The sequence below is a fragment of the Chenopodium quinoa genome, unplaced genomic scaffold (assembly GCF_001683475.1).
Source record: "Chenopodium quinoa cultivar QQ74 unplaced genomic scaffold, ASM168347v1, whole genome shotgun sequence".
Taxonomy (NCBI): Eukaryota; Viridiplantae; Streptophyta; class Magnoliopsida; order Caryophyllales; family Amaranthaceae; genus Chenopodium; species Chenopodium quinoa.
The window spans coordinates 3,316,452-3,342,765 of record NW_018743197.1 but is presented as its reverse complement, the minus strand read 5'-3'; the positions used below and the strand labels follow the sequence as shown (position 1 = coordinate 3,342,765).

At 40.3% G+C, this 26,314-nt stretch overlaps 1 protein-coding gene across 3 annotated transcripts in view; it reads right to left on the bottom strand.

Annotated features, from left to right (window-relative positions):
- Positions 1–26,314, bottom strand: part of LOC110733210 (serine/threonine-protein phosphatase 6 regulatory subunit 3-like) — a 36,113-nt gene that overhangs the window by 8,867 nt on the left and 932 nt on the right. For all 3 annotated transcript variants that reach the window (XM_021913222.1, XM_021913221.1, XM_021913220.1), the window contains exons 3-12: positions 24,877–24,980; positions 9,701–9,787; positions 9,525–9,600; positions 9,361–9,435; positions 9,122–9,175; positions 8,978–9,037; positions 7,616–7,732; positions 7,433–7,527; positions 6,941–7,143; positions 5,375–5,472 (exon numbers count right to left, since the gene is read on the bottom strand). In XM_021913222.1, coding sequence (XP_021768914.1) covers positions 5,375–5,472; positions 6,941–7,143; positions 7,433–7,527; positions 7,616–7,732; positions 8,978–9,037; positions 9,122–9,175; positions 9,361–9,435; positions 9,525–9,600; positions 9,701–9,787; positions 24,877–24,980 — 969 coding nt within the window. The remainder of the gene's footprint in view (positions 1–5,374; positions 5,473–6,940; positions 7,144–7,432; positions 7,528–7,615; positions 7,733–8,977; positions 9,038–9,121; positions 9,176–9,360; positions 9,436–9,524; positions 9,601–9,700; positions 9,788–24,876; positions 24,981–26,314) is intronic.

The window sequence follows — 26,314 nt, the reverse complement described above, 5'->3', positions numbered from 1 at the left end:
GTTTCAATTTCCTACAATAAATTAATAGGTTTTAGTTGTAATGTACAAGCTTCCAATATTTAAATTTCCAAAATGTTCAATATGATAGCTCTACAAAACCCAAAAAAAAAAATGACATCATCATTAGGGATGTGAGTACCCTCCCCCCCCCCAACATCCCCGCCCCATAGGGTCTAGCTATGGCGGGTCGCGGGGCGGGGATGGGTCTAAAATCCATACTTGCCATGGGTAATGGGACGGGGGTGGATTTTAAGTAATACCCGCCCAACCCGCTCCATACCCGCCCTGCCCCACTTCATACCCAACCCATTTGTAAATAATAACATTTAAAAAAAAAAAAAAAAAAAAAAAAAAAAAAAAAAAAAAAGCTGACTTAACTAATGAAGTTTCTAGACTTCCTGAGAAAAAAAAAAAAAAAACTCACCTTACTTCTCATTTTCAAGAATCTCAACCCTAGCCGACACTATCACTCTCCTCTCACCGTACTTCCTCTCGCCGCAAAATCAATCACCACCGCTGAATCTCGCTGCTGACTGCTGAGTTGTGCGCCGGTCAACTCTCCGACCAACAATCCGATCTACACTACTTCCTATTCGGTACTCTCTCAGTCCCTCTAACTCTCTTTCTGTTTTTTTTACCCAAATTATTTTTTCCCTTACAATTTTTTGGATGAAAAATAAGTTGACTAATCAACTAAGAAATTAAGAAGCCATATAGATTTTGGATGATTAAAACTACAAGTTTGAGTTTGTATAGTTAATATTTGCGTCTGTTTTAGGTAACAAAACCATTTTTTTTTATGAAAAATAATTTCACTACTTAACTGACTAATATGCTATGATGTTTGATTACTTGTTTTTTTTAGTTGATGATATTGATATAAATTATTTGCTCTAGAAGTCTAGATAAGCTGCAACATTTAGAAAAATATATTTCATGTCTATTTGTGTTTGATTTTGTGAAGAAAATCCCAACAAAATAATTCAATTCTTGTTGTTTATGTATTCGTTCTGTTCATTGTCTACTGTTTAACTTGGAAGGTTCAAGGGTCAAGGGTCAGACACTTTTTTTATTACCCATGGTCTCTTTGGTTTTGGGTAGTTTATTAATCTTATTATGGACTTATGGTGCATCAATAAATGATAGGTTATCTTTTTTTAAGTACACTAAAGGATTATGTGTTGAGTTGTTGAAACTTGAAAGTAGTAGTTTGTTCATGAATTGACCAATACATTACTATAATTTTTTTAGGGAAGAATGGCATCAAAGAATGACAATAATGCTAGTGTTCCCACTTCAGCTAGTAATACTCCAATTACATTGGATGATGATGAAAGTCCTGTGGAGACTAATTTCGATCCTTCTGTCCTACCAATAACTAGTAGACATACTTCAGTAGTGTAGTCTGACTTTAAGAGAAAGAGGGTTGGTGATGCAGTAAAAGCTGAGTGCACAATTGCTCCAAGCTCTTTGCTGGTGGGTCGAAAGCAGGAACTACTCATTTGAAAGATCATTTAAAAATATGTCCAAAGAGAGTATGTCAAGATATTCAACAATCGATTGTTTGGTACAAAAAAACCTTGAATGATAAGAATGACACAATGACATTGGCTCCTTATGAATTCCACCGAGATGGAAGAAGAGACTTGGCGGAGATGATTATTTTGCATGAGTATCCAATTAGCATGGTTGAGCATATGGGTTTTAGAAAATATAGCAAGACACTCCAACCTGGATTTAAAGTGCCATCACGCAACACGACTAGAAAAGATATTATGAAAAGATATGAGCTTGAGAAGGAGAATGTTGCAACCTTGTTGAGGAAAGCAAAGGGTAAAATTGCCTTAACTACTGACATGTGAACGGCTGACAACCAGAGAAAAGGTTATATGGCAATCACCTCACATTTTATTGATAATACGTGGAAGTTGCAAAGTCGAATCATAAGGTATTGTTTTCTAGTTACTTAAAACTTGTTTAATTATTTGGTTGCCTTATTATTGTTGTAGTTTTTTGTGTGAGATTTAAAATGAAAAATACCTTTATATTGTCGTTCCCTTATCATAGTAATTATAAGTGATAATGATAGGTTTTTATATGTCAATTTCATTGGTTTTGATAGGTTTTTATATGTCCCTGCCCCTCATACTGCCGAGGTTCTTGCTGATGCATTGAAAGAAAGCATTCATTCATGGAATCTTGATCTTAGGTTGTCTTCTATAATTGTGGATAATTGTTCGACTAATGATGCAATGATGGAAATTTTGAAAGGAGTGTTTCCATATAGCTCACTTTTATTGCGAGGTGATGTTTTTCACATGCGTTGTTGTGCTCACATATTAAATTTGATTGTTCAAGATGGTTTAAGTGTTGTGGTATCACATGGTGTTCAAAGAATAAGAGAGTACAAAAGTTTGAACAAGTTGCTAAGCAAATAGCTCCTGAGTGTACTAGACAGTTAGCACTTCATTGCAAAACTCGGTGGAATTCTACTTATGAAATGCTTTCTATAGCTATTTGTTATATGGAAGTATATGTTGTTTTAAGTGCTCGAAATAATTTAAATAAGAATCCACCCTGAGATTGGGAAAAAGTTGAGAAAATATGTGAACATTTAGAAGTGTTTAGTAAAACTACCCTTAACTTTTCAGGAACAAGTTACCCTACGGCTAATCTTTATTTTCCTAAAATTTATGCTTTGTGCATCGCTATTTCTAAAGGCTTTTATCTCCACATGATTATGTAAGGGAAATGGCTGACATTATGTTACAAAAATATAACAAATATTGGGCTAATGTAAATGGTTTAATGGGAGTGGCAACAATACTAGATCCTAGATACAAAATGGCTCTTATTTGGTTTTGCAAAAAATTTTGATGAGCATTACTTAGAAATTGAGGTTGGTAGAATTAGTGATCTTTTACAAAGATTGGTTGAAGAATATGGGTCTAAGATTTGTAAAACTCAAGGTAGTAGTAGCCAACAATCTTTTGATTTGGGTAGTAGTAGCAAAGCCCATGAAGAGGCCTTTATGCAAGAATTTGCATGATTTTTGCAACAAGATAAGGATCCAAGTCATGAATTTTCTGAATTGGATAAGTATTTAGACGCTGGTAATGTGCCTCTAGTCCAAGATTTTGATATTCTTAATTGGTTGAAGACAAATGGAGACACATATCCCATTCTTCAGCAAATAACACGAGATATTTTGAGCATTCCTGTATCTACTGTTGCATTGGAGTCCGCATTTAGCACAAGTGGTCGGGTTCTTAATCCTTATCGTAGTCGGCTTTTACCGAAATTAGTCGAAGCTTTGATGTGTACTCAAAATTGGATATGGGCTACTCTTAAAGGTAGATAGCTAAAATAACATTTTATTTAATTATTATTATTATTATTATTATTATTATTATTATTATTATTATTATTATTATAATAATATTATTATTGTTATTTTTAATTCTCATTGTATTTGCAGATTGTGGAGAATTCAAGGATGATGTATATGCTAAATTAGTGGGAGAATTAGAGGAAGAATTTGAAACATGGGATATCGATTCCGGAACAAGTGGAGTTTGCACCGAATAATTCAAGGCCTAATGGATTTCTTATATGTATTTTAATATTTCTATACTTATAGTATTTTTAATATTTGGACTTTGGACAATTTGGAGTTACTATTTTTTTTTCTCCAATATGTTAAGTATGTACTTTTTTTAATAGATTTAAATATTTTATTTGTGGTGGATTTCAGGTGGGGATGGGGCGGGGATTAGGTGGGGCTGAGACGGGGATGGATATCCACATGAGGCGGGGGTGGTTTTAAAGTTAGACCCGTCGGGGCCGAGGATGGGGAAAATCTCCGGACCCGCCGTGAGGATGGGTCGGGGATGGGGATGGGAATGCCAAAACCCGCCCCACCCCACCCTGCCTCGTTGACATCCCTAATCATCATTGCATTTAGGCGGAAAATTTTTTATTGAGAAAGCGACACGTGGACAATGGTGACGTTAGCAACTTCTGTTTTAGTAATAGTTAATAGATATAACAATGAAAAACACACTCAAACAAGCATTCATCATCAAAATGTAGCATTAATTTAGATGTGTTGTAGCCCCCATCTCCACAACACCCCCCCCCCCCAACTTAGAATAAGAAACTATATTTTTTTATAAAAAGGGAGAGTACACTAATTTTTATCCAAACTAATTTATAAAGAACAAAAATTTTAAATCAAAGAAACCCACCAATCCACCACTAGTTGATTCCTACACACATGACACCGCAACCACCCCCCCCCTCTCTTTTTCAAGATCATTTTATGAAACATGCACTTCAAATCTACCCCTTTTTCCAGCTTTCTTATGTATCTGATTTGTATCAAAATGCATCCACGTTAAAAATCGTGCTGATTTGATATTAGTTTTAAAAAACGAAGAGCCAAGGCATAGGCCAGAACGTCTTGGCCTTGTCGGGCATTGTGCCGATGTGATATTAGTTTTAAAAAGCGAAGAGGGCCTACAAGTCGTGAGGCGCAGCACCTGTTTAGACGTGAGAGAAGATGAGATCTGAGTAAAATATTTTTTAAAAGACCAAAAATTCTTCAAATTACACCATACCAATCTAAAATGTGCAAATTCGATCCAAAACCTTCATTTAATTGAATAATTTAACTTCAATTTTGTCCCAAACTCCCAATTAGTTTGCCCTAATTTTTTTAAAACCCTAATTTGCAGATTGTGGTGCAATTGAGAAACTGGTGATTACTGCTATGACAGAGGTTGCCTGCAATAAATCCCGGTGGTTATCAGCACCAGGTCTCGCACCAATTTTCACCATTCAAGGCTTTCAGGTTACTCTGTTCAGTCTCTTTTTCTTCTTCTGTCATTCTCTCACTTCCATCTACTATTCTACTTTCTTCCGCTCTTCATTCTCTCTCTCCTGTTCAACCTCTACTACAAACATTTAAAGTGGTACCCCTCCCCCCCTCCTCCTCTTATTCTGGAGTCACATTAGCCCCTCTACCTCTTCTGAATTTTTAAAAAGTTTCAATTTTGTTTTGAAGTAAAATTAATTGATAAAAGAGTCAAATAACATCTACAATAGAAATCAAAACTAGCAAATACAGCATAAGCGCACATTAAACTTGTTTTTAATTTTCATTTTTTAAATCAACAATCTAGTTAAAAAAAAAAGAAAAAAAAAAAAAAAAAAAAAAAAAAAAAAAAAAAAAAAAAAAAACTGTAAATTAAAGATAACATACACACACACCAAAAAAAAAATTAATAAATAAATAAATAAATTTGCAAACTAAGGATGTGATGCTTTCATAACACAATGGATATTAAAAAGGAAAATACACAGCATAATATACCTTCAAACGCTGTTTTCCTAGTGGTGGCTGCAATTTACCATACGTAGTAAGCAAGATACTATCGTCTGATGAAACATCCAACAACTTAAGTAAACTACCTGCACAACAAAAGAAATCTCATTGGGGCATCACACATTTGCGAGTTGCGATGAATCCAACATCATTAATGAAATACCGCAGTCAATTAATCATGCACCATAAACAGTAGGCGAACATTTGTTTATCATCAAAAAAAAATTAATTGTAAAAATAGAAAAATAAATACTGAGATTTTTTAAATGATAAAAGTAAAAATAATTACTTTCAAATGGCAACGAAGTATACACAAAAATTCACAATGAAAAAGAGAAGGAATATGAAAAGAGTATCATGCTGGAAGGATACCTTTGTTCATCTATATTAAAAAGATATATGTATATAAAATAAACATATTAAAATAATAAAAAAAAAATCTATCACTCTTTTCTGGGGCTTAAGTTCAGAAAATTAGACCATTATTAAAATATATGGATGTATTACATGTTCATTCTTTAAATCAGATAATGGTATAAGTTTTTGAAATTAAGAAAATTACTGATACAGAAAACTATATGAGCTTAACATAAAACTATAATGAACTGGTAATGTACTACATCATTATATTTTGTATCATTAATTTCTAATGAACAGGTACTACATCAGTAATTGCTAGATCTTTAATCACCCTTTCTGATACCCAAAAAATAAACCAAAAAAAAAAAAAAAAAAAATAAAAAGGAAAGAAAATGAACAAAATAAAGACCTAAAGCACTCACAGAAAATTACTGTGACACAGATGTGAAATTATTTCAGTGTAGAATGATTATTCCAAGATATTTAACAGCTAAATACGGAGTCTAAGCTAACCATTTTTGTTCTCTTTAAGACTACCAACACCTTCCCCCACCCCCCAGCCCCAAAAGGTATTTCACTGGAACAATAGATATATTAACAGCTCTAAAATAGATTTTCAGCTAACAATCTCTGTTCTCTTAGACTTACCCCCCCCCCCCCCTCTCATCTTTTTTTCTGATAACTAATGTAACAATAAACCTATCAGGTAGCCCCTTTTGACCTATTAGCTTATTACGGTATCCTTAAATCAGGAAACCTCCTTTGACCTATTATGGTATCTATTACGTAGTCTACAGTTCTCATTTATTCGGCCTATTTTCAGTTTATTACGCTTTCTGAATTGAGAATACTATACAAACTCCCTAGGGTTCAACCTAGCATCTGCACTATCATCGAGGACGAGATCAATATAACTCTTCTCTCGCCTACAGACGTAGCTAACTCATTGTTAGAGAACCACGTAAATTTCGTGATGGCTGTTAATTTTTTTTATTAGCTTTCTTGCATCTGTTATTAAGAAACACAATGATCCAACAATATACTTACAACAAAGATTTAGGCAAAAAATTACATTGCTTTAAACTACTGTAAAAACACAATCCAATCGAAACAGAAGATCAAGCCTACTTAATCCAACAAAGAATGAATCACCAATAAGTAATAGGAGCTTAACATAAAACTAAATCATCTTACCCAAACTCCCAAGCATGCCATCAACTGTTTCATGATTAGCAGTTATTGAGGGTCCTTGAGAAAATTGGCGATTGTATGTATGGTATGTACCAAAAGTTAGCCTCTTTGGATCTAACAAGGAGATGCATACAGAAAGGGAATTAAACAAAACTGATTTTGGCCGAGACTCTTCCAGAGCATTGTGGAACAGTCTTTCTATCAGCCTGCACAAATAAAAAGATCTTTGTAACAAAAAGCAGACAACATTTATGTCTGGAATAAGTTTATCTAACATCAGGTATGTGCCCCAACGGAAATTCAAATGAGCCTCAAATAGGTAAATTAACATAGTCCAGCATATGTTAAATCTGTCCCTAATTATTCTCTTCACCTGTATCCTAGAAGCAAAAGTAATTATTGACATTTTCCTAAGATATTTTTTCTCCATAACAGAAACAGCCACATTAATAATACTCAAAAGAGCCAAAACAGTAAGAGAAAGCTTGAAGCTACCTTGAACTAGCAATTTTAGCTGATATGCCAGGGGGAGCATATCTAGTAATGGCACAAAGTGTCTCTGCAGCATTAGCATGGACTTCAGGAGAATCCTGTAAAACCACAGCATTAATTAATCACACATCAGTTGAACAAACAGAAAACTTTCCACATCTACAGGCATGAGAAGAAATCACTCACAGAAGAACTAAATTTATCCACAATCATCTCCAAGACATCTGTATCTTCCAACCAGCGCATAGCTTCTGCATAGTTCGCATAAATATGTTCATCAGCACCAATAAGGCGAACCAACACCTGTACAGACAGAAGACAAAATGAATTCAGCTAGCCTAATCATATATCATTATGCCAATAAGTAATGTGCAAGTAAAATCATTTCCTAGTACTTTTCCTTGTCACCATTCACACAGGGAAAAATCTATCCAAACATGCAAAAAAAATATTGGGTTAGGGATAATTGACAAGCCTACTACTCCCTCCGTCCCCTTTTAATAGTCCCTTGTGGGCAAATTTTAGTCCCAAAATGTTCACCCCTTTTGTTTTTTCCAACAACCATTAATATTAATTTTTTATCAAAATTCCCTCTAATTTGCAACAATACTTGTGCAAATTTAAATTTTCCATGTAAATTTTGTTTTCCCATGTACTTTTATTACTTTCTCTCTTTACTTTTTCGCATACCCAATGTCAATTTACTTTTTCAATGTACTTTAACTATTCTTATTTGTGTTTATTAATTCCCGTGAAAATTGCCCATAAGGGACTATCAAAAGGGGACGGAGGGAGTAATTGTACAAGAAATATAGTAGGTCAATAGTTTATATATAAGTAATGAATGTGAGAGGAAAGAAATAATAAAATTAATTTTTTTTTTTTTAAAAAATTAGTGAGTTTGACTGGGGACCATGAAAGGAGATATATATATAATATTAAAATGTTGTTTTTTTTGCCAAAAAAAGAAAGTGTAACAATTATTAAAACAAGGCTGCATTTGGTAAGTGTAACACTTGTTAAAACACGAAGGAAGTATTTGTAAACAATAACTTGAAGATAGATCCTACCATTTTAATCAAGGAAAACAAGGGAGCATAAGATTTTGTAATAACATGCATGATTCCACAATATATATATATATATATATATATATATATATATATATATATATATATATATATATATATATCAAAGGAAATTGATTAAGGGTAAAAATAAACTATCAAATAGTTTAAAGAAATGAGATCAATAAGTTGTGTCCCAAAAACAATGATGAAACAGAAATAACAATGTACTTGAAAATTAACATTATTGCTTATATGAAGGCACTGATAACTGAAATAGATGGGAGTGAGAAAGCTTGTAAAAACAATGCACAAAATCCCCCACAATGATATTAAAGAATGCAGAAAAGAGTGAAAATAAACTATTCAGTACATGCTGTGATTTAGACAATCAAGTATATAACCTCAAAGATGACTTAGAAGACTGAGCAATGCAAGCAACAAGACCATATTGGCTAATAGTGCAGATAACAACACCAACCTCCATAATAGACGTAATTCCAATAAGATCAACCAGCTGTCTGATGATTTCTTGATGAGCCTAGGAAATTTTCATAGGAAAGTAACAATTTTTAAACAAGACTTCTCAACCAAAAAAAAAGTCATTGGCATCTTGCATACTCACCTGAATATATTCCATAAGTGAAACAGTCTTTCGCATCAAAAGGCAAATCACAACCTGGAAAAAAGAAAATGAAAGGCTCAATTAAAAAGTTCGTAAGCAAAGGATAACAGAGGGAAAAGAAAAAAGGAAAAAAAAAAAACAAAAACAAAAACAAAAACAAAACAAAACAAATATAAACTGAAGTTTTTTTTTTAAAAAAAAATATGGATAAAGCATTACACATAAAAATAACCATCTACCTTGCTAAAGTATCCCGCCAATAAGGTGCTATGTGAGTGTTCAGGATCCAAGAATGAGAATAACAGATTCATCAGCTGCCAAAAGGATAAAACAAGCAAAAATAAAGGATTAAAGGCAAATAGAAATGAAAGGAAAAACTTTAACTTCAGAAAATTAATAATACCTCCTCATCTTCTACCAAAGTTTTAAGAATAATGTCAACTTCACATGTGAAAATCTCACAAGAAATGAAAGGAAACCTAACACAGACAGAACAGAATATTAATGGATCAAAAAAAAAAAAAGATTGTAAAAATTCTGCAGAAAAAAGTATTCTAAAAAAAAATTGTGAAATCGCACTTAAAATTTCTCTGTCTTTCAGCATCCTCTGGAGCTTCCTCTACGATATAACGAATAAGTTGCTCAACCTGTGGTCTCTCACGCAAGCTGTAAATAGGAATAGCATTAGTATATAAGCAGATACATCTGTATGACTAATATACATGCACATCTCCAGCTCAAATAGCAACTAAGTATCTCAACCGTTTATTCCTTTATGGGAAACCCAACATTTAAAGAACAACAAGTCATATGAACTTACAATCAAGTTGTCATTACATAACAAAAAGTTCCAAAAATAAGTGAGTCGTGAAGCAAGTACTGAAAGCATTTTTCCCTTTTGGTCATGTGTATTCAAAAAATCTATATCATTTGAAAAAAAGATAGAAAAGGTATTTAAATCTACACTTTCATATAACCATATTTACTAAGCCAGAATTTTCTTATCCTAGCTCCTACAACCACTTGATCACTACCTTAGCTTATAGTCTATTGCTTCCACTTCAAAAAATAGAAATAACAAGTAGAAAGATCATTTTAAATACTAAATGTTTCGGGGTTTTCTGATGTCCTGCGGGAGAGTTACAATTCCGAGACTGGAACCGGACGCCTGTACCTGCAAAACAAACGGATGCTCCGGATGGTTGGAGATCCGCCTCCGACGGTCAAGTTAGTACTTGATTAAGGAGTAATTAATGCGGAAATTAAAGTGATTGGGTCTCTCTAGGTGAGAGTGTTTAATGTGTGTAATCTGCGTTGTTCGCGTCCCCTCTCTTAATGAGGTTTAAGGGAGGTATTTATAACCTCGGGAAACGTGCCAATCTAGGTTTAGGTTAACCTTGGGCTGATTGGGCTTCCCTCGGAAGTTGGGCCTAGGTGACCGGCTTCTCCATTAGGCATGGAGTATGCCACGTGTCATGACATAATAAGTCCAGGGTAGACGAATAAGCGTGTGCCACGTGGCAAGCCCTGAGAGGTCCAACTGGGGACACTTGGCACTTGGCAGGACCTGATTGGCCCACGTGGCGCATTCCGATTGGTGGGAGCAAAATCCCCTAATCATTTGCCCCTCACAGGTGGCACGTGACTGGTCACGTGTTACCTGTGACAGTATCGCCCTGTCACAGGCGACGGCCTGCTACAGGTGTCACTCGGCGAGAGGCCGAGAGATTCTCCCGCCAAAATTTTGAATTCTGGAAGTGACCCTTCGCCTTCTCACTTCGCCTATATAAAGGAGTGTTGACTTCGGTCATTTTCACACTTGAAAACTTTGTGAGAGAACATTCGGACCCCTGAACTTGCTCTGACATTTTGGACCCTTTCTGCCTACCGCCTGCTCTGACAAGCCGACTGCAAAGGATTTTCAGAACTTCATCAATCGTCACTCGTTCAGGTAACCGTCGGTTCTCTTACTCTTAATTTTCTCTTTACTTTATTCTTTTTTGAAATGGCACCACGGAAGCACACGACACGACCTAGGTTAGTGATCAGCCGGTCACCGGGGACGGCTGAATCTAGGACTAGGAGTGCCGCCTGCCCTTTTCTGGACCCATCTTTGCTCTTTATACAAAGTCCGACTGTATCTGTGTCTATGCAGAGCATGATGGCCAGAACAAAAAAGACTGCCAAGATCTCAAACTCAGACGGCTCCTCCCACAGGGTGCCGATTAGTGAAACATCTGACCAGGCGCCAGATGTGGAAGTGAAACAAAGCGGCTTGAAAGCCGGCAGTTCTGAAGGAGGAGTCAAAGTGACCCCTTCCCATTTTACAGTAGACAATTCTACATTCTCTCCTGCTCCTTTTAAAGGAGAGGAGGCGGGCCCCTCCGGGAGAGGGGAGAAGTCGTCCTCTTCGGACTCGTCAGAGGACGATTCCGAGTCTAGCTCTTCTGGTCATGCTTCTCTTGGACACAGAAGAGAAAAACAGTCGCCTACAAGAGGCGAGGCTTTCTCACGCAGTTGAGAAGGGGGACGATTGGGCGGAGCCATCCGCCTCTCACCGAGAGCAAAATACCCTCTATTACTGCACGGTACCTCGGGGCCGGATCACGGCCATGCAAGAGAAAGTGGAGAGCTTTATCGCAAACCACACAATGGGCCCCGGCTTTTTAGTGTTCGTGCCGGATCCAGAAGACACAGTCGTCTGGCCGGTTGGTACCAGTTATGATGGCGCCTGCTTTGGCTGCTACGAGGCGGCCATCAAGGCTGGGCTGCGCTTCCCACTACATCCGGCTGTTCAGCGGATCTTGGATGGGTATGAGTTGGGGTTATGGCAGTTAGCCCCGAACTCCTGGGTCAACGTACTCGGCTATGTGGCCGGGTGCGAACTGCACGGGGTGGAGCCGAGCTTCGAGGCTTTCGCCCACATGAACTACCTCAGCCGGACCCCTAAGGCAGGCGGTACCGGCTGGTATCAATTGACGAGCCACAGGGGCTACCTCATGACGAGAGGTAAAGCAAACAAATGGAAGGACTGGCGGAGCACCTTCCTCATCATTGAGAGTTCAGACACAGAGCTGAACAAGCGCTTCAACAGGTGGAACAGGAATCCGCCCCTTCTTGCAGGCGGCCGCAGCATGCCGCCTGTTCCCCCCAAGGCTAAGAAAGAGATCCTAGATAAAGGACTCTTCAAAGTAGAGTCGAAGGTGAACTCTACTTCAGGGGTACGAGAGCAAGTACCCCTGCACTGCGTCCCGAGCTTCAAATGGCTCTACGACGAGTACTTTTTGGCCGCCTGTGGCCTCAGCAGTCGGTGCTCAAGAGGTAGCCGGCCTGTCGAATACTCTTTTGTTACATGCATTTCTTGTTATGACTTTTATTAACTTTGCTATTTGTTTTTGCAGCGGACGCCATGAGCAAAATTACCGCCTCCAAGACTGCGGCGGCCATGTTGCGGGCCTCCATCATGCAACAAGCTTCAACCGACTCCCCCAACAAGGGGGCACCCTTGGTGGGCTTCGAACCTTTCACCCTCTTTTTGGAGTTGTGTTTATGCATATACTGACTTCTTCTTTTTTAGACGGGCGCTCCAAGAGCATCTTCTTCCCAACAGCCGGACCCCAAGGCCCGGAGGACGACTGTTGCGAGCTCTCCTGGTTCTGCCAGGAAACATGCGGCGGCTGCTGAGAAACAGCCGGCCACTTCTTCTAAAACTCCAGCTGGGCCGCCTAGAAGTATGAAGTTGTCCTTGTAAATTTTAGACTTGCTCCCTTTTTTACTAGGTCTAATCCGTTTGTTTATGCTTGATGCAGCCGGCCCTCAGGAGCCTGACTTGGTCGAGGTGGCCAAGTCTATGATCAAGGCCGTTCCTCCAGCTGAAAGGGAGGCGGTCAGGGGTGTCGGCACCCTTGACCTAGATGGGATTGCAGGGGTCCTTGCTGAGGTATACTTAGCATATTTTTGAGTATTTGAATTCCAGGACGCCTGTTTTCTTTTTGTTTGGAAACTGACGCTTGTTCCCCTTTTTACTTAGGCCCTGCTCCGAGTGAACGGCCTTCGCAAGCCGCTTGACCGGAAGAACAAAGAGGTAAAGGCTGCAAAAGCTATGGCCGCCTCTGACTGTGATAAGGCAATGTTTCAAATTGCCCAAAATGAAGTTCTGACCATTGATATTCTTTATTATCAGGCGCAGGCTACCGCCGCTATCCGGGCTCAGTTAGAGGCGGCCCAGAAGAGGAATAGCGAGCTGGAGGCGACCATCAACAACCTCAAGACCGAGCTGAGACCTCTTCGCCAAAAGATGTCCTCATACGAAACCTTGGAGAAATCCTTGGCGAGCGTAAAGGAACGCCTGGTGACTCAGGAGAAGAGTCTTACTCAGGAGCTCTCGGAAAAGGCCGAGCAAGAAAAGAAAGAGCTGGTCCGGGAGATGATGGAAGACTCTGCTCAAATCCAGCGCATGATTTGGGGCCGCCTCTTCCCCAATGCCGACTTTGCTTCCTGGGAAAAAACGTACCGCCAGTGTTCATATAGATATAATCAAGAGATCCTGGCGGCTGCTGAGGAAGAGGCGTTAGAGGAGGAGGAGCAGCCGGTAGTGGCGCTTGTGCCGCTTGGGGGTAATGCATCGAAGAAGGATGCAGCTGAAGCCGAGTCCAGCAAAAAGAGTGTTGACCAGGCGGCAGCTGCTAATATTGAAGATATGCCCCCTTCATAAGCTTTATGTCTTCTTTCCCCAGCCTGCGTGCCGTTTGTTTGTATTTACCCGGCAGGGGGCCGGGGCTCTGAATATTTTGTCGGTCTTTAATGACCGGCTTCCATTTAATGAATATTTTTGTTTTGCTTCAAATTTGTTTAAGTATTGAATATTCTGATATCCAATTGTACACTATACCGACTGTTTTACATGGCCGATAGTTGCAGACAGGTACGGATAGTTAGTCACGCCGCCTATGCCCCTGGACGACTGGTTGTCTGTTTCCAGGTCCTGTCATTTGTAAAATTAACCAAGTAGGAAAGTGGTTTTCCACTTGTCATGTTTTTAGGCTAGAGACTTTAGGCCTTCTAGGCCGACTGTTCCCCGCTATATTTAATCTAGTGTGAACAGGTGCTGTATGAACACCTTTTTAGTTTCATACTAAATTTTTAAGGAGTGACCAAGTAAACATGATTGTTATCTAGTCGTCAAGTAACTGAGTAGTAGAGGTATCAAGCGGTGGGTACCGGTTGTTCCCCTTTATTCGCCAATGTTTGTTGGCTTTTAACTCATAGGTTGTTAACCTAGCAGGAGTAGTGGTTGAGAGCCCTTGTTTGCTAAAAACAGGCGGACGACTCATACCTTTTAGGCTCCATACTAAGTTTGAGAGAGTGACTATGAGTTAACTTTGGTGTTACTCAGTCGCCGTCACTCCTGCTTGAGTAGTAAAGGTACCAGGCGGCGAAGGCCGGCTGAACCTTTTGATTCGCCAATGTTTGTTGGCTATTAACTCAAGAGGTACCCCCTGCATTTATCCCAAGTAATACAGGCGGTCATCTGACTCAGATGTCAACTGCTACCACTGGTTTGGTTAGTGATAGAGTTATCCTTGTCTCAAAAACGGCTACGTGGTTTCCCTTGGGGACAGTCGTATAGGTGCCGTGTAATTAGTTTATAGAGCAATGTTCCACCCAAAAGGGAGCTGCTCTCTGCGACGAATTTCATCCGGAGGGATGCCGCCGGACGCCTGCTATAATGTTGGGACAGGTCGTATTAGTTTTGAAGATTGGATCAGTTGGCTTGGCGCCTGGTCTGATCATTCGGCTTGTGGCCTTGGTTAGTTCTTGGTGAACGTAGGTGCTAAGTAAGAGGAGGGTCGGCCAGGCCCGATCATTTTTAGCTAAGTATAAGGGGGGTGGCTGTGTGCTTTGGAACCAGTCGGCCCTCTTCTATGGAGAGTAGTCGACTATATATCCAGACGGCATGCCCCTATGGTGATAGAGTAAAATATTCAATGGAGAGTAGCCGACTGTAAAGGTACAGGCGGCATGCCCCTCTGAAGATAGAGTAAAATACTCAATGGAGAGTAGCCGACTGTAAAGGTACAGACGGCATGCCCCTCTGATGATAAAGTGAAATACTCAATGGAGAGTAGGCGACTGTAAATGTATAGGCGGCCTGCCCCTCTTAAGTAAGAATAAAAATTAACATGGAGAGTAGCCGACTGTTTGTCAGTAGGCATGCCCCTCTTAAGTAAAAATGAAAACTGAGTATGGAGAGTAGCCGACTGTTTGTTAGTAGGCGTGCCCCTCTTAGTACAAAATTGAATATTAAGTACGCAAACTTTTATTAAGTAGCCCTTGACTATTTACATCATTCAAAAGAAATATTTCTTAAGATTGTCTACATTCCAAGTTCGAGGCAACGGTTGGCCGTCTGGTGTTTTCAGACAGTAGGTACCGTCCCTGACTTCTTCATAGATTCGGTAGGGTCCTTCCCAGTTGGGAGTTAGTTTGCCAGACTCATTAGCCCTACCAACTGCTTCCACTTTTCTAAGTACAAAGTCCCCCACTTTGAGTGGACGCCTGTGTACTTTTTTGTTGTATGATCTAGTCATTCTCAGGCGGTAAATTTCATGGCGCAAGACAGCATTGCCCCTCCTTTCAGGAAGTGAGTCTAATGCCAGGCGCATGGCTTCCCAGTTTGCCTCTTCGTCATATAGCATTACTCGAAGAGTCGGCTCGTAGTGTTCTATTGGAAGAACAGCTTCCGCACCATAAGTTAGGAGGAATGGAGTTTCTCCAGTCGCCCCTTTTTCAGTCGTCCTGATGGCCCAGAGAACATGTGGTAATTCATCCGCCCATAGGCCGCCTGCTCGTTCAATCTTTTTCTTGAGACCGTCTGAGATGATTTTATTAAAGGCTTCTACCTGGCCGTTTGCTTGTGGACGGCCGACAGATGCAAAGTAGTGTGCAATTCCTTGGTCACCCAACCAGCTTTTGAGAACAGGCGTCTCAAATTGGGGACCATTATCAAAAACCATAGACATGGGAACCCCGAACCGAGTGATGACATTTTTCCAAATGAATGAAATTACATCCTTCGTCTTGATTCCCTTTACAGCCTCCGCCTCTACCCATTTAGTGAAGTAGTCGACGGCAACAAGTATGTACCTCCTTCCGCCTGTAGCAGGCGTATATGGACCCAGAATATCCATGCCCCACTTAGCAAACGGTAGTGGGCTATGAATGGTAGTGAGGTCAGTAGCCGGACGGTGAATTAGCTTGCCAAACCTTTGGCACTTGTCACATTTTATCACTATCTCCATTGCATCTGCTTCTAAAGTAGGCCAAAAGTAGCCCTGCCGCCTTGCCCGTTGAGCAAGCGTCTTACCGCCTATATGGGAAGCACAGTAACCAGAGTGAAGATCGTCTAGTATCTCTCGTCCCTTTTCTGGAGTAACACACTTTAAGAAGGGTTGAAGGTACCCCCTTTTGTGAAGTTCTCCCTTTATTATTTCAAAACTGGTTGCTCGTTTTTTCAGTGCTGCCGCCTGTTGATGATCATCCGGCAGGGTACCGTTTGTCAGATATGCCCTGATTGGATCCATCCAAGGTTGAGCTTCTGTCTAGGATTCCAATAGGGTCTTCCTCGATGCTTCTCTTCTCCATTACTTCCCAAAAAACAGTTCGAGGAGTATCACAGGAGGCGGATGATGCTAATTTTGAAAGTGCATCCGCTTGGTTGTTTTCTGATCTCGGCACTCGGGTCAGATGGAAATCCTCAAGGGAGCCGACTGCTTGTCGGACCGCCTGTAAATACTTGATCATGGCCGGATGGGTTGCTTCGTATTCGCCATTGTACTGACTCACTATCAATTATGAATCGGAACAGGCGTCTATTTTTCTTGCCCCTGCCGCCTTGCACATGCGGATTCCGGCTAGTAAAGCTTCATATTCTGCCTCATTGTTTGAGGCCTGAAAACTGAAGCGTAGAGCATACTCGTACTTGTCGCCCTCTGGCGACTGACATATGACGCCTGCTCCACAATCATTTGAAGTAGAGCTTCCATCCACATATACCTTCCAGACTTGGTCTGGAACTTGAGAGTCAGGAGGACGAGTCATCTCAACAATAAAGTCAGCAAAGGCTTGCCCCTTCACTGCTTTTCTAGGCTCGAAGGTAACTTCGAGGCTCTGTATTTCTATGGCCCATTTGATCATTCGGCCTGACGACTCCATGATGGTCAGTGGCCGCTTGATAGGTTAGTCTGTATACACGACGACTGCATGTGCCAAAAAGTAGGGCTTCAATTTTTTAACAGCCATGAAGAGTGCAAGACCAAATTTCTCCACTAAGGGATACCTCAACTCGGCATTTTTCAGTACGTGACTGACAAAGTAGACCGGGAGCTGACAGCCGTCTCTTTCAGCAAGGAGAACAGCGCATAACGCATGATCAGAGACGGCCAGGTACATGTAGAGTACTTCTTTGGGCAAAGGGCTGACCAGCCTCGGCAAGGAATGCAAGTGAACTTTCAATTTCTGGAAGGCCGCCTCAGCATCCGGCCCCCATTCAAACCTTGCCTTTTTCTTAATTGCCTGGAAAAAGTATAGGCATTTGTCGCTTGATCGGCTTAGAAATCTTCCCAAGGCCGCTAGACAACCTGTTAACTTCTGAACCTCTCAGATGGTACGAGGCGACTACATGTCGATGACCGCCTGCACCTTCTCAGGGTTCGCCTTTATTCCTCTCTGATTGATAAGGAATCCGAGAAATTTCCCAGACTCAACTCCAAAGAAACATTTCCTGGGATTGAGCATGACATGGTGCTGCCTGAGTGTGGCGAAAGTTTCTCGGAGGTCCGACAGATGATCTTTCTGAAGTTTAGACTTGACAATCATATCATCAATATATGCCTCGACATTTCTCCCAATCTGATCAAAGAACACAGTGTTTATCATTCGCTGGAAAGTGGCCGGGTCATTCTTAAGACCAAACGGCAGGAAGGCCGTCTTCTCCTGATCTTTCTTCCATAAAGGAATTTGATGGAAACCAGAGTAGGCGTCCATAAAGCTCATCAAAGCATGGCCGGCTGTTGAGTCGACCAGGTTATCAATTTTAGGCAGAGGGTAACTGTCTTTGGGGCACGCCTTGTTTAAGTCTGTGTAGTCTACACAGATTCGCTAGGTGCCATTCGGCTTTTTAACAAGCACCACATTTGCAACCCAGTCTGGGAAGTAACATTGCCGAATGAACCCTGCATCAAGTAAATTTTTTAACTTCGGCGGCTGCCGCCTGACTTCTTTCTTCGCCATGGTTCCGCTTCTTCTGCCGTACCGGCTTCTTTTTCGGATCCACGGCCAGTTTATGTACCGCCAGATCAGGACTAATGTCTGGCATTTCATGGACTTCGAATGCAAAGATGTCCTTGTATTCTTTCAATAGTGTGTGAAAGTCGTCACCCAGGACTCTCAGAGCAGTCGTCCCAACTTTGACTGTTCGGTCAAGACGCGAGTCGTCTAAGATCAGGTCCGTATGCTGAGGGCGGAATTCATCCGACCGCTCCTCTGCCAATGATTGCTATTTTCGGTCTTTTCTTGCGGCCCGAGTCTGGGATGCCTTTCTCTTTTTGCCGCCTGCTTCTTGAACAGGCGCACTCTCCTTGACATTGTCAGGGTCTATTTTTCCACCACTCGACCCAGTGGCCATAACAGTGGGTTTGACATCCGAGAGATAGCACTCTCGGGCCATCCTCTGATCTCCCCTTAGGGACCCGACTGTTCCATTATCCCTCTCAAACTTGAGAAACATAAGAGATGGGATTATAACAGCCTTGGAATTATTCAGGGTTGGTCGTCCCAGAATCATGTTGTAGGCCGAGAGTTCTTTTACTACCAGAAACCGGACTACCATGTGTCGTCCTTCCCCTTTTTCGCCCAGGCGGATGGGTAAATCCACTCGCCCCACTGGGTGGACGACTCCTCCTCCAAACCCTACTAAAGGGTGGGATGCCGGATGTATGCAATCAGTCTGATATTTTAGTTTCGACAGACATTTGCTACTGATGAGATCTGAGGAGCTTCCGGTATCTATGAGGATTCGGCCAACTCTCTGGTTGGCCACTTTACATTCAATAACGATAGGGTCGTCATGCGGCCCTCTTACCCCTCCTAGATCTTCTTCAGTGATGACAATCTCAGGAAATGAATATTTGGAGGGCCGTTCTTGGGGAACGGAATTTACATCTAACTGTCTGATATTGTCTTTGTTGCCCCTAATAGTGGGGCCGCCTCCTGAGAAGCCGCCTGCAATGGTGTAGACGACTGCATCATCTGTATCGGAGCTGTCGGCCTGTTGATTCTTTTTGGCCGACTGCTTTTTCGAGGAAGTGTTCCCCGTAGATTTCTTGACATAAGTGTCAAGATCACCTTGCTCAGCCAGGCGGTCCAGATACCGCATGAGACTGATGCATTCATTCGTGTGATGACCAACATCTTCATGATACTCACAGAACTTTTCTTGGTTCCGGTTGTTTGCAGAACCCTTCATGGGGACAGGCTTCTCAATTGAGATCCGTCCCTTGATTTCCTTTAGGATAAATTGGCTATCCTTGTTAAACGCATACTTTGGGGAGTATGGTTTGAATTCTTTTTTCTTCTTCTGGGCCGGCTGTTTAGAGGAATCAGCCGCCCAGACCTCTTTTCTCTTCTCATCTTTGTTTGACAACTGTTTTTGTCGTCCTTCTCTTTTGTCGGACCTTCTCCCGTCTGACTGTTTTACCGTACTACAAAGATCAGTCGCCTGTATATAGGCTTCCGCTTCAATCAAGGCCTCTTGAAGAGTCGCCACCCTCTTTCGGACCAAATCAAATTTGAAGGTCGACCCGTCTTTGAGACCTCTGAAAAAGTCAGTATAGGCTACTTCATCCGGTAACCCTTGAATCTGTATTCTCATCAGGTTAAACCGCCTGATGTAAGAACGAAGCCCCTCCTTCTCGCCCTGCTGAATTGTTCCTAAATCAAGGGTCGTCTTCTTCGCAGGGATGTTCATGGCGAAGTTGGAGGTGAATAAGTAAGCAAGCATTTTGAAGTTATTTACACAACCAGTCGGCAGGTTGCCGAACCATTGTTGTGCGATTCCTTTGAGAGTCGCTGGGAAACACTTGCACCAAGTGGGATCATCCAACCCTTGAAGGTACATCAGGTTGGTGAATGCCATCAGATGGTCTTCTGGGTTAGTAGTGCCGTCATAGGCGCCTACTAATACATTTTTCACTTTGGCCGGCTGAGCGGCTTCAGTAATTTCCTTGGAGAAGAACGACGGCTGTTCACCAAGTCTAAGCAACCGTAGCTGCCAGTCCATAGGTTGGACATTTTTTGCTGCATGTCCACCAAACGGAGGTGGCTGTAAAAAATACTGTTGTTGCGGTACAAACGGTAAGTTTGATACCGCCTGGTCGCTATGAACGCCGGACTGACGGGAGGTGCCGCCTGACTGACTCTCATGATACGACTGAGTATGCCTCATCGAGGTATTTCGCAGACTGTCTTAGAAGTATGAAGTAGAGGCCGACTCTGACAATCGGTCACTCTTCTTCTGCTCTAGCAATAGCCGAGCGTCTGTGTATGTTTTCCTCGACCCGTCTGCCTGAATATGACGAACAGGTTTCCTATTTCCTGGAGTAGGAAAACGGTATTTTGTGAAATCAAGGGCAGGTGGCTCCCACTTCCTAGATTTAGGATGAGGGGTCGCCTCTCGCCCTTGAACTGGCTTCCTCTTCCGTGAAGTGGAGGGTTTCTTAGCCGACTGCTCCTTGTCCAGGCGGCTTCTTGTTGATCAACTCTTGAATTTCTCCCTTGAAGTCCCTCATGAAGGTCATGAGTTCGTCCCTTGTGATGGGAGCAGACCCATCAATCGGCTGCTGCCGAACAGGCGGTGCTCCTGCTGGCTCGCTTCCAGTTTGAAGATGTTCCCGTTCCCTCCTTTCGGTATGACGGGTACGTCGGGCCCTTAGGGTCCCGTCTGAAACTGTGTGAGCTTCAACTTCAAATTCATTCTCAGTATCGCGGTCCGACTGAACTAGAGGATCGTCTAGGGGACGTCTCTCTTCAGGAGCCGGTACAAACGTGGGTGCCATCTCAGAAGTACTCTCCCCACAGACGGCGCCAAAATGTTTCGGGGTTTTCTGATGTCCTGCGGGAGAGTTACAATTGCGAGACTGGAACCGGACGCCTGTACCTGCAAAACAAACGGATGCTCCGGATGGTTGGAGATCCGCCTCCGACGGTCAAGTTAGTACTTGATTAAGGAGTAATTAATGCGAAAATTAAAGTGATTGGGTCTCTCTAGGTGAGAGTGTTTAATGTGTGTAATCTGCGTTGTTCGCGTCCCCTCTCTTAATGAGGTTTAAGGGAGGTATTTATAACCTCGGGAAACGTGCCAATCTAGGTTTAGGTTAACCTTGGGCTGATTGGGCTTCCCTCGGAAGTTGGGCCTAGGTGACCGGCTTCTCCATTAGGCATGGAGTATGCCACGTGTCATGACATAATAAGTCCAGGGTAGACGAATAAGCGTGTGCCACGTGGCAAGCCCTGAGAGGTCCAACTGGGGACACTTGGCACTTGGCAGGACCTGATTGGCCCACGTGGCGCATTCCGATTGGTGGGAGCAAAATCCCCTAATCACTAAACTCATACGGAAAAATTAATAAGCAAAGAGGACGATCCAATAAGTGAAAAACAGAATGACCCAGCTGACTAACATATACCAGGTTAAGGGATAAACAAAATTATTTCAGCAAGATATCCTACCAGGGAACACTAAAATAAAATGGAAACAGGCGCTAGAAACTGTGGGAAACACAGCACAAAGCAACAGATCCAAGCACAGGTGCTAAGTAGAGGCATACCAAAGCATTTACCGTGCCATGGCCTATGTTACATTGACACGGGTACGGGTATATGAGTGTCCGATACGTCATTTTCAAAAATTTAGGACACGGAGACACCATCTTAACTTTGGACTCAGGTACGAATACGGCAATAATTATTTTAAGAAAAAAAAAAGTCGGATAATTAGTATAACAAAGTTAAACATAATCATTAAAATTGATTACATAAACTAATACATACAGCATACACCTTATTGTTTAACTAAGTTTAAAATCTTGGGGAAGCTTGTTAATAATTATGGAGTAAAACAAATAGGAATGAGTACACAAAGCCTTTTTATCCTTAAAACATAAATAAATAAATAAATAAATAAATAAATAAATAAATAAATAAATAAATAAACATTTTTACTATCTCTGTACAGTACAAAAAAAGTTACCTTGGGAAACCACAAAGTTTTTTTAAAAAATTAAATGTACAGTACACTCTTGAGAAACCACAAAGTTTTTTTTTATATATATATAAAAAATAATTTGTATACTCTTGGGAAACCAAGAGGTTTTTCAAATAAAGGTAAGAAAATAAAAAGAAAATCCTTCATCGTCTTCCAAGGGCTTCAACCAGTGTTTTCTACTTCTCTCTCTATAAGCTTCCCTTCTTCAATGGCTGCTGTATCTTCTTGACTTCCTCCCTGGAAAACCTTTACAAGACAACCTTGCCGTACCCGAGAGCCAAGTGGCGTGTCCGGACCGGATTTCATACCCAGATCCGTGTCAGGTCGTATCGGGTATAACGGCAAAAATGCCATGTCCCGGTAACATAGACCATGGCCAAATAATCTGTCCGGCAACGACGTCCTAATTTGGACAGGGGCACAGGGAACACTACTAAGACTACTAAGGAATAAGGCTGCATACATCTAAACTTCCCAAGACCCATCTTGACTAGGTTTATACATATTTGAAGTTGTTGCAAGGACACAACATTAATTTCAAGAACTTCCAAATTTATCAAACTAGGGATTTCAAGCTAGCCCTTTGAAAAGAATTATTACCAATGTTCTTTATTTCCTATGCATGTTTGTGTAATATTGTATTAAAATTATTTGCATATAGAAGATAAATGTGTTGGATATAGTGTATTTGTGCAATGTTCTAAACTTTAGTTAAGCTACTTTGGTTTAGTGATCGTGAAAAAATATTAAGTTCGATGTACAAATATAAATGTCTAATAAATTCTAAATAGGAAAATTAAAACAAAAAGTAATAGAGAGAATAATAGACGCATTTAAATAATGAAATAAACATAACTTTTTAAATCAATCTAGAAAATTCAAGAGACAATTTAAAGGTTTTTGAAATCAAATGGGGTCAAATATGTAAAAGAACAATTTAAGGGATATAATGTCCATGCACTATTCACAAGAGCTTTCTTAAACTTTTTATAAGGTTAGGAATCACACTAACTTTAATGATAAAATGAGGTGATATTGAATTTCTTTCGGTTATGTAATAAAGCTAAAAATAAAACACATCATATATTAAGGACTTTTTCTCGATACTTTTTACTTATTCTGGACAAAATCAAATCAGATCACATCAGATAAAGAAAAATTCAAGTCATACCAGAAATAGAACTTTTAATTCTCGTTTACTTATTACTAAAATCTTTAATTGCGTGTTAAATAAATTTATGGAGATTACATGTTGTAAAGTACACGATAAGACCAATCTAACAAGATCCAATTTGATAAGATTTTTTATCTTATAGAGTAGTGTAAATATGCAGTCAAAGTTCAGTCAAGTTAAACCATCAAATCAGCCAGGACATTTCAGATCAGGCAGAGTCAGCAAAACAAATCTTACTAGAATCAAACCAGATCACCTCATTTTAGGCAAAGAGAACAAGTCGCCTCATAGTATTTACTCTATTCAACCTTTCTCATACCAATAAATATAAGAAAAGTACTACAATGAAGCCCTTTATTCTTTCAATTTCGAAGTGCACTTCCAAACCTTTTGTTAACCAAATACAAATGTGTTCAATGAAAATGGAAAAAAAAAAATACTTGCTTATAACCTAAATATATTTATTCTCCCTTAAACCTTTAGCATCTCCTATGTCTCTCTCTTTGACCCTCAATTAACAAACACAACTCAAAACACTCGAAAAGGTATGAAATCAATGGTTGCAGCTTCAATTTACTTTCCTCCACCTCTGCAAAGTTTAAACCAACACTAGCAAAGTTACACAGCCTGCTAGCAACATTGGCATCACATGCTTTCCAAATGTGACTACCAGCATCAGAAATCAGACTCTAACAGCAAAAAGTTCACTGGAGATTTACTTCACAAGTTGGCTACAGACATATTATGTCTTTCCTCCATCTCAGTGATACTGAAATCAAACACCAACAGACCAGCAGTAGAGAGAGTACACAGCCAGCTAGTACACAGGCTATCCCAATGTCATTCCCAGCAACAAAAATTAGACTCTAACTGCCAAAATTCACTGGAGTCTGGAGATTGATCCCAGGAGCTGGCTACAGAGATTTCATGCCTTTCTACCCCATTCTCCTCCAGCCTCTTCCTTTGCCTCTCTGACTGCCATATCCAACTGGAAATTTAGAGGATCAAACTCGGATAGGCCAGGACTCTAATTTTAAGTTCACATGGGTAAGCCTGGGGAATCTACGAGTCTAGGCAACATAAGCACACGAGAACCATAAATAAACCATTGCTGTCAAGCATATAGAAATACGACAATGCTAATATAGCAAATAAAAGGTAATTTATTAAACATCAAAGAGGAGATGGCTGACAGAACATGAAAATTAAAGCAACCAAGCCATGAGCACTAGGAAAACCTAAAAGGAGTAGAAGCTTTACAAATTAATAAGCCGAGCATTCAGAGCTTTGCATTCTTGTATTATTTCATCCTCATCAAGAAGCTCATCCAGTGTAAAGTTATCCTTGTCCAAAATGGTCTCCACCTGGAACCACATGCATGATAAAAAGCTCTTCCTTTTAGCTCAACCAATTACATTTCTATGCTGATGAAACCGAAAAGAAAGCAGAAAGCCTAGTATAAGATATATAATAAAATGCACAAAAGAACTCACACACAACTTGTCCTTCCCCCTTTCAAGGAAGATAATCACAAGGGTGGGGCGTAAAATCTTGATATATGAAAACGAAAGGAATTATTTTAGTTTTTATAATATATAAAAAAAATAAAATAAAAAAAAAAGCGCAAAAAATTTCCAGTTTGTCTTTTTCAATCAACATAATCAATTGCAGACTGCAAAAGGTTATAATTTCAAAAAAAAAAAAAAAAACTATCAAAATCTTAAGAAGGCTCTACAAATAAATGCTTGCACCTAAAGAACATTCCTCTTGACACGCTAATACAACTGTGATAATAGCATCAGTCTAAATTGCTTCCTATTGCTTTCAAATATCAAATTTGAGTTCACACATAAACAGTTAAATTTACACTCCCAACTTCTAGACAAACTTCCTTGAAAAAAAGGTTTTCCGCACATGCAATATATTGGATGTACAGACTAACATAGGAAGCCAAATCCTCACCTGATTGCAGACTAAATCACTAGGAGAATTCATAAAACTGAATAATTTGGCGCAAAGAAGTACTTACATATACAACACTCTGAGTTATTTTGGGGTCACACCATGCCTAAACCCTCTATTGCTCTATAAATAGGAGTTTCATAGGTACCCTTGGTAACCATACTTTACAAATATACTACCTACGTATTCCTAAGGTAATCTTTAGTGTCACTACTACAGTATAGTTTCTACAAAAAAATATAAGCCATAATTTAGGCATTCAAAACACAATAGCAACAACGAACAAAAGGAAAGTTCAGCATTGAAATAATTTTTTTTCAAAGTAAATAAGAGAAGAAAAGAAAAGGTAGCGCCTCAGAACTGTGTAGCAGCTAGGGTTGAAGTTTGCAAAGCAGTTTTAGGACAGCAGAAGATAATCTCTTGCCATGAGTCACAAGATCCCAAGGTAAAAAGTAGGTAAATCATTAACTGCACTCTCCATCCAACTCAACTGAGATATAAATTAAATTTTCTGTAGAAAAGATATAATAAGAGGTTTCTGAAGTGCATGAAGATAATAAGAATTAGAGGTTAACCATACTTTATAAATATACTACCTACATATTCCTTATTTGATTGTTCCATAGCACATCGGTCCTGATTAACCGATCACATTATGCAGATATAAACTGCATTGTGGAGCAGGCTGATTACAATGGAAATATGTTAAGCTTTTGATTGAAAGGAAACCATAGCA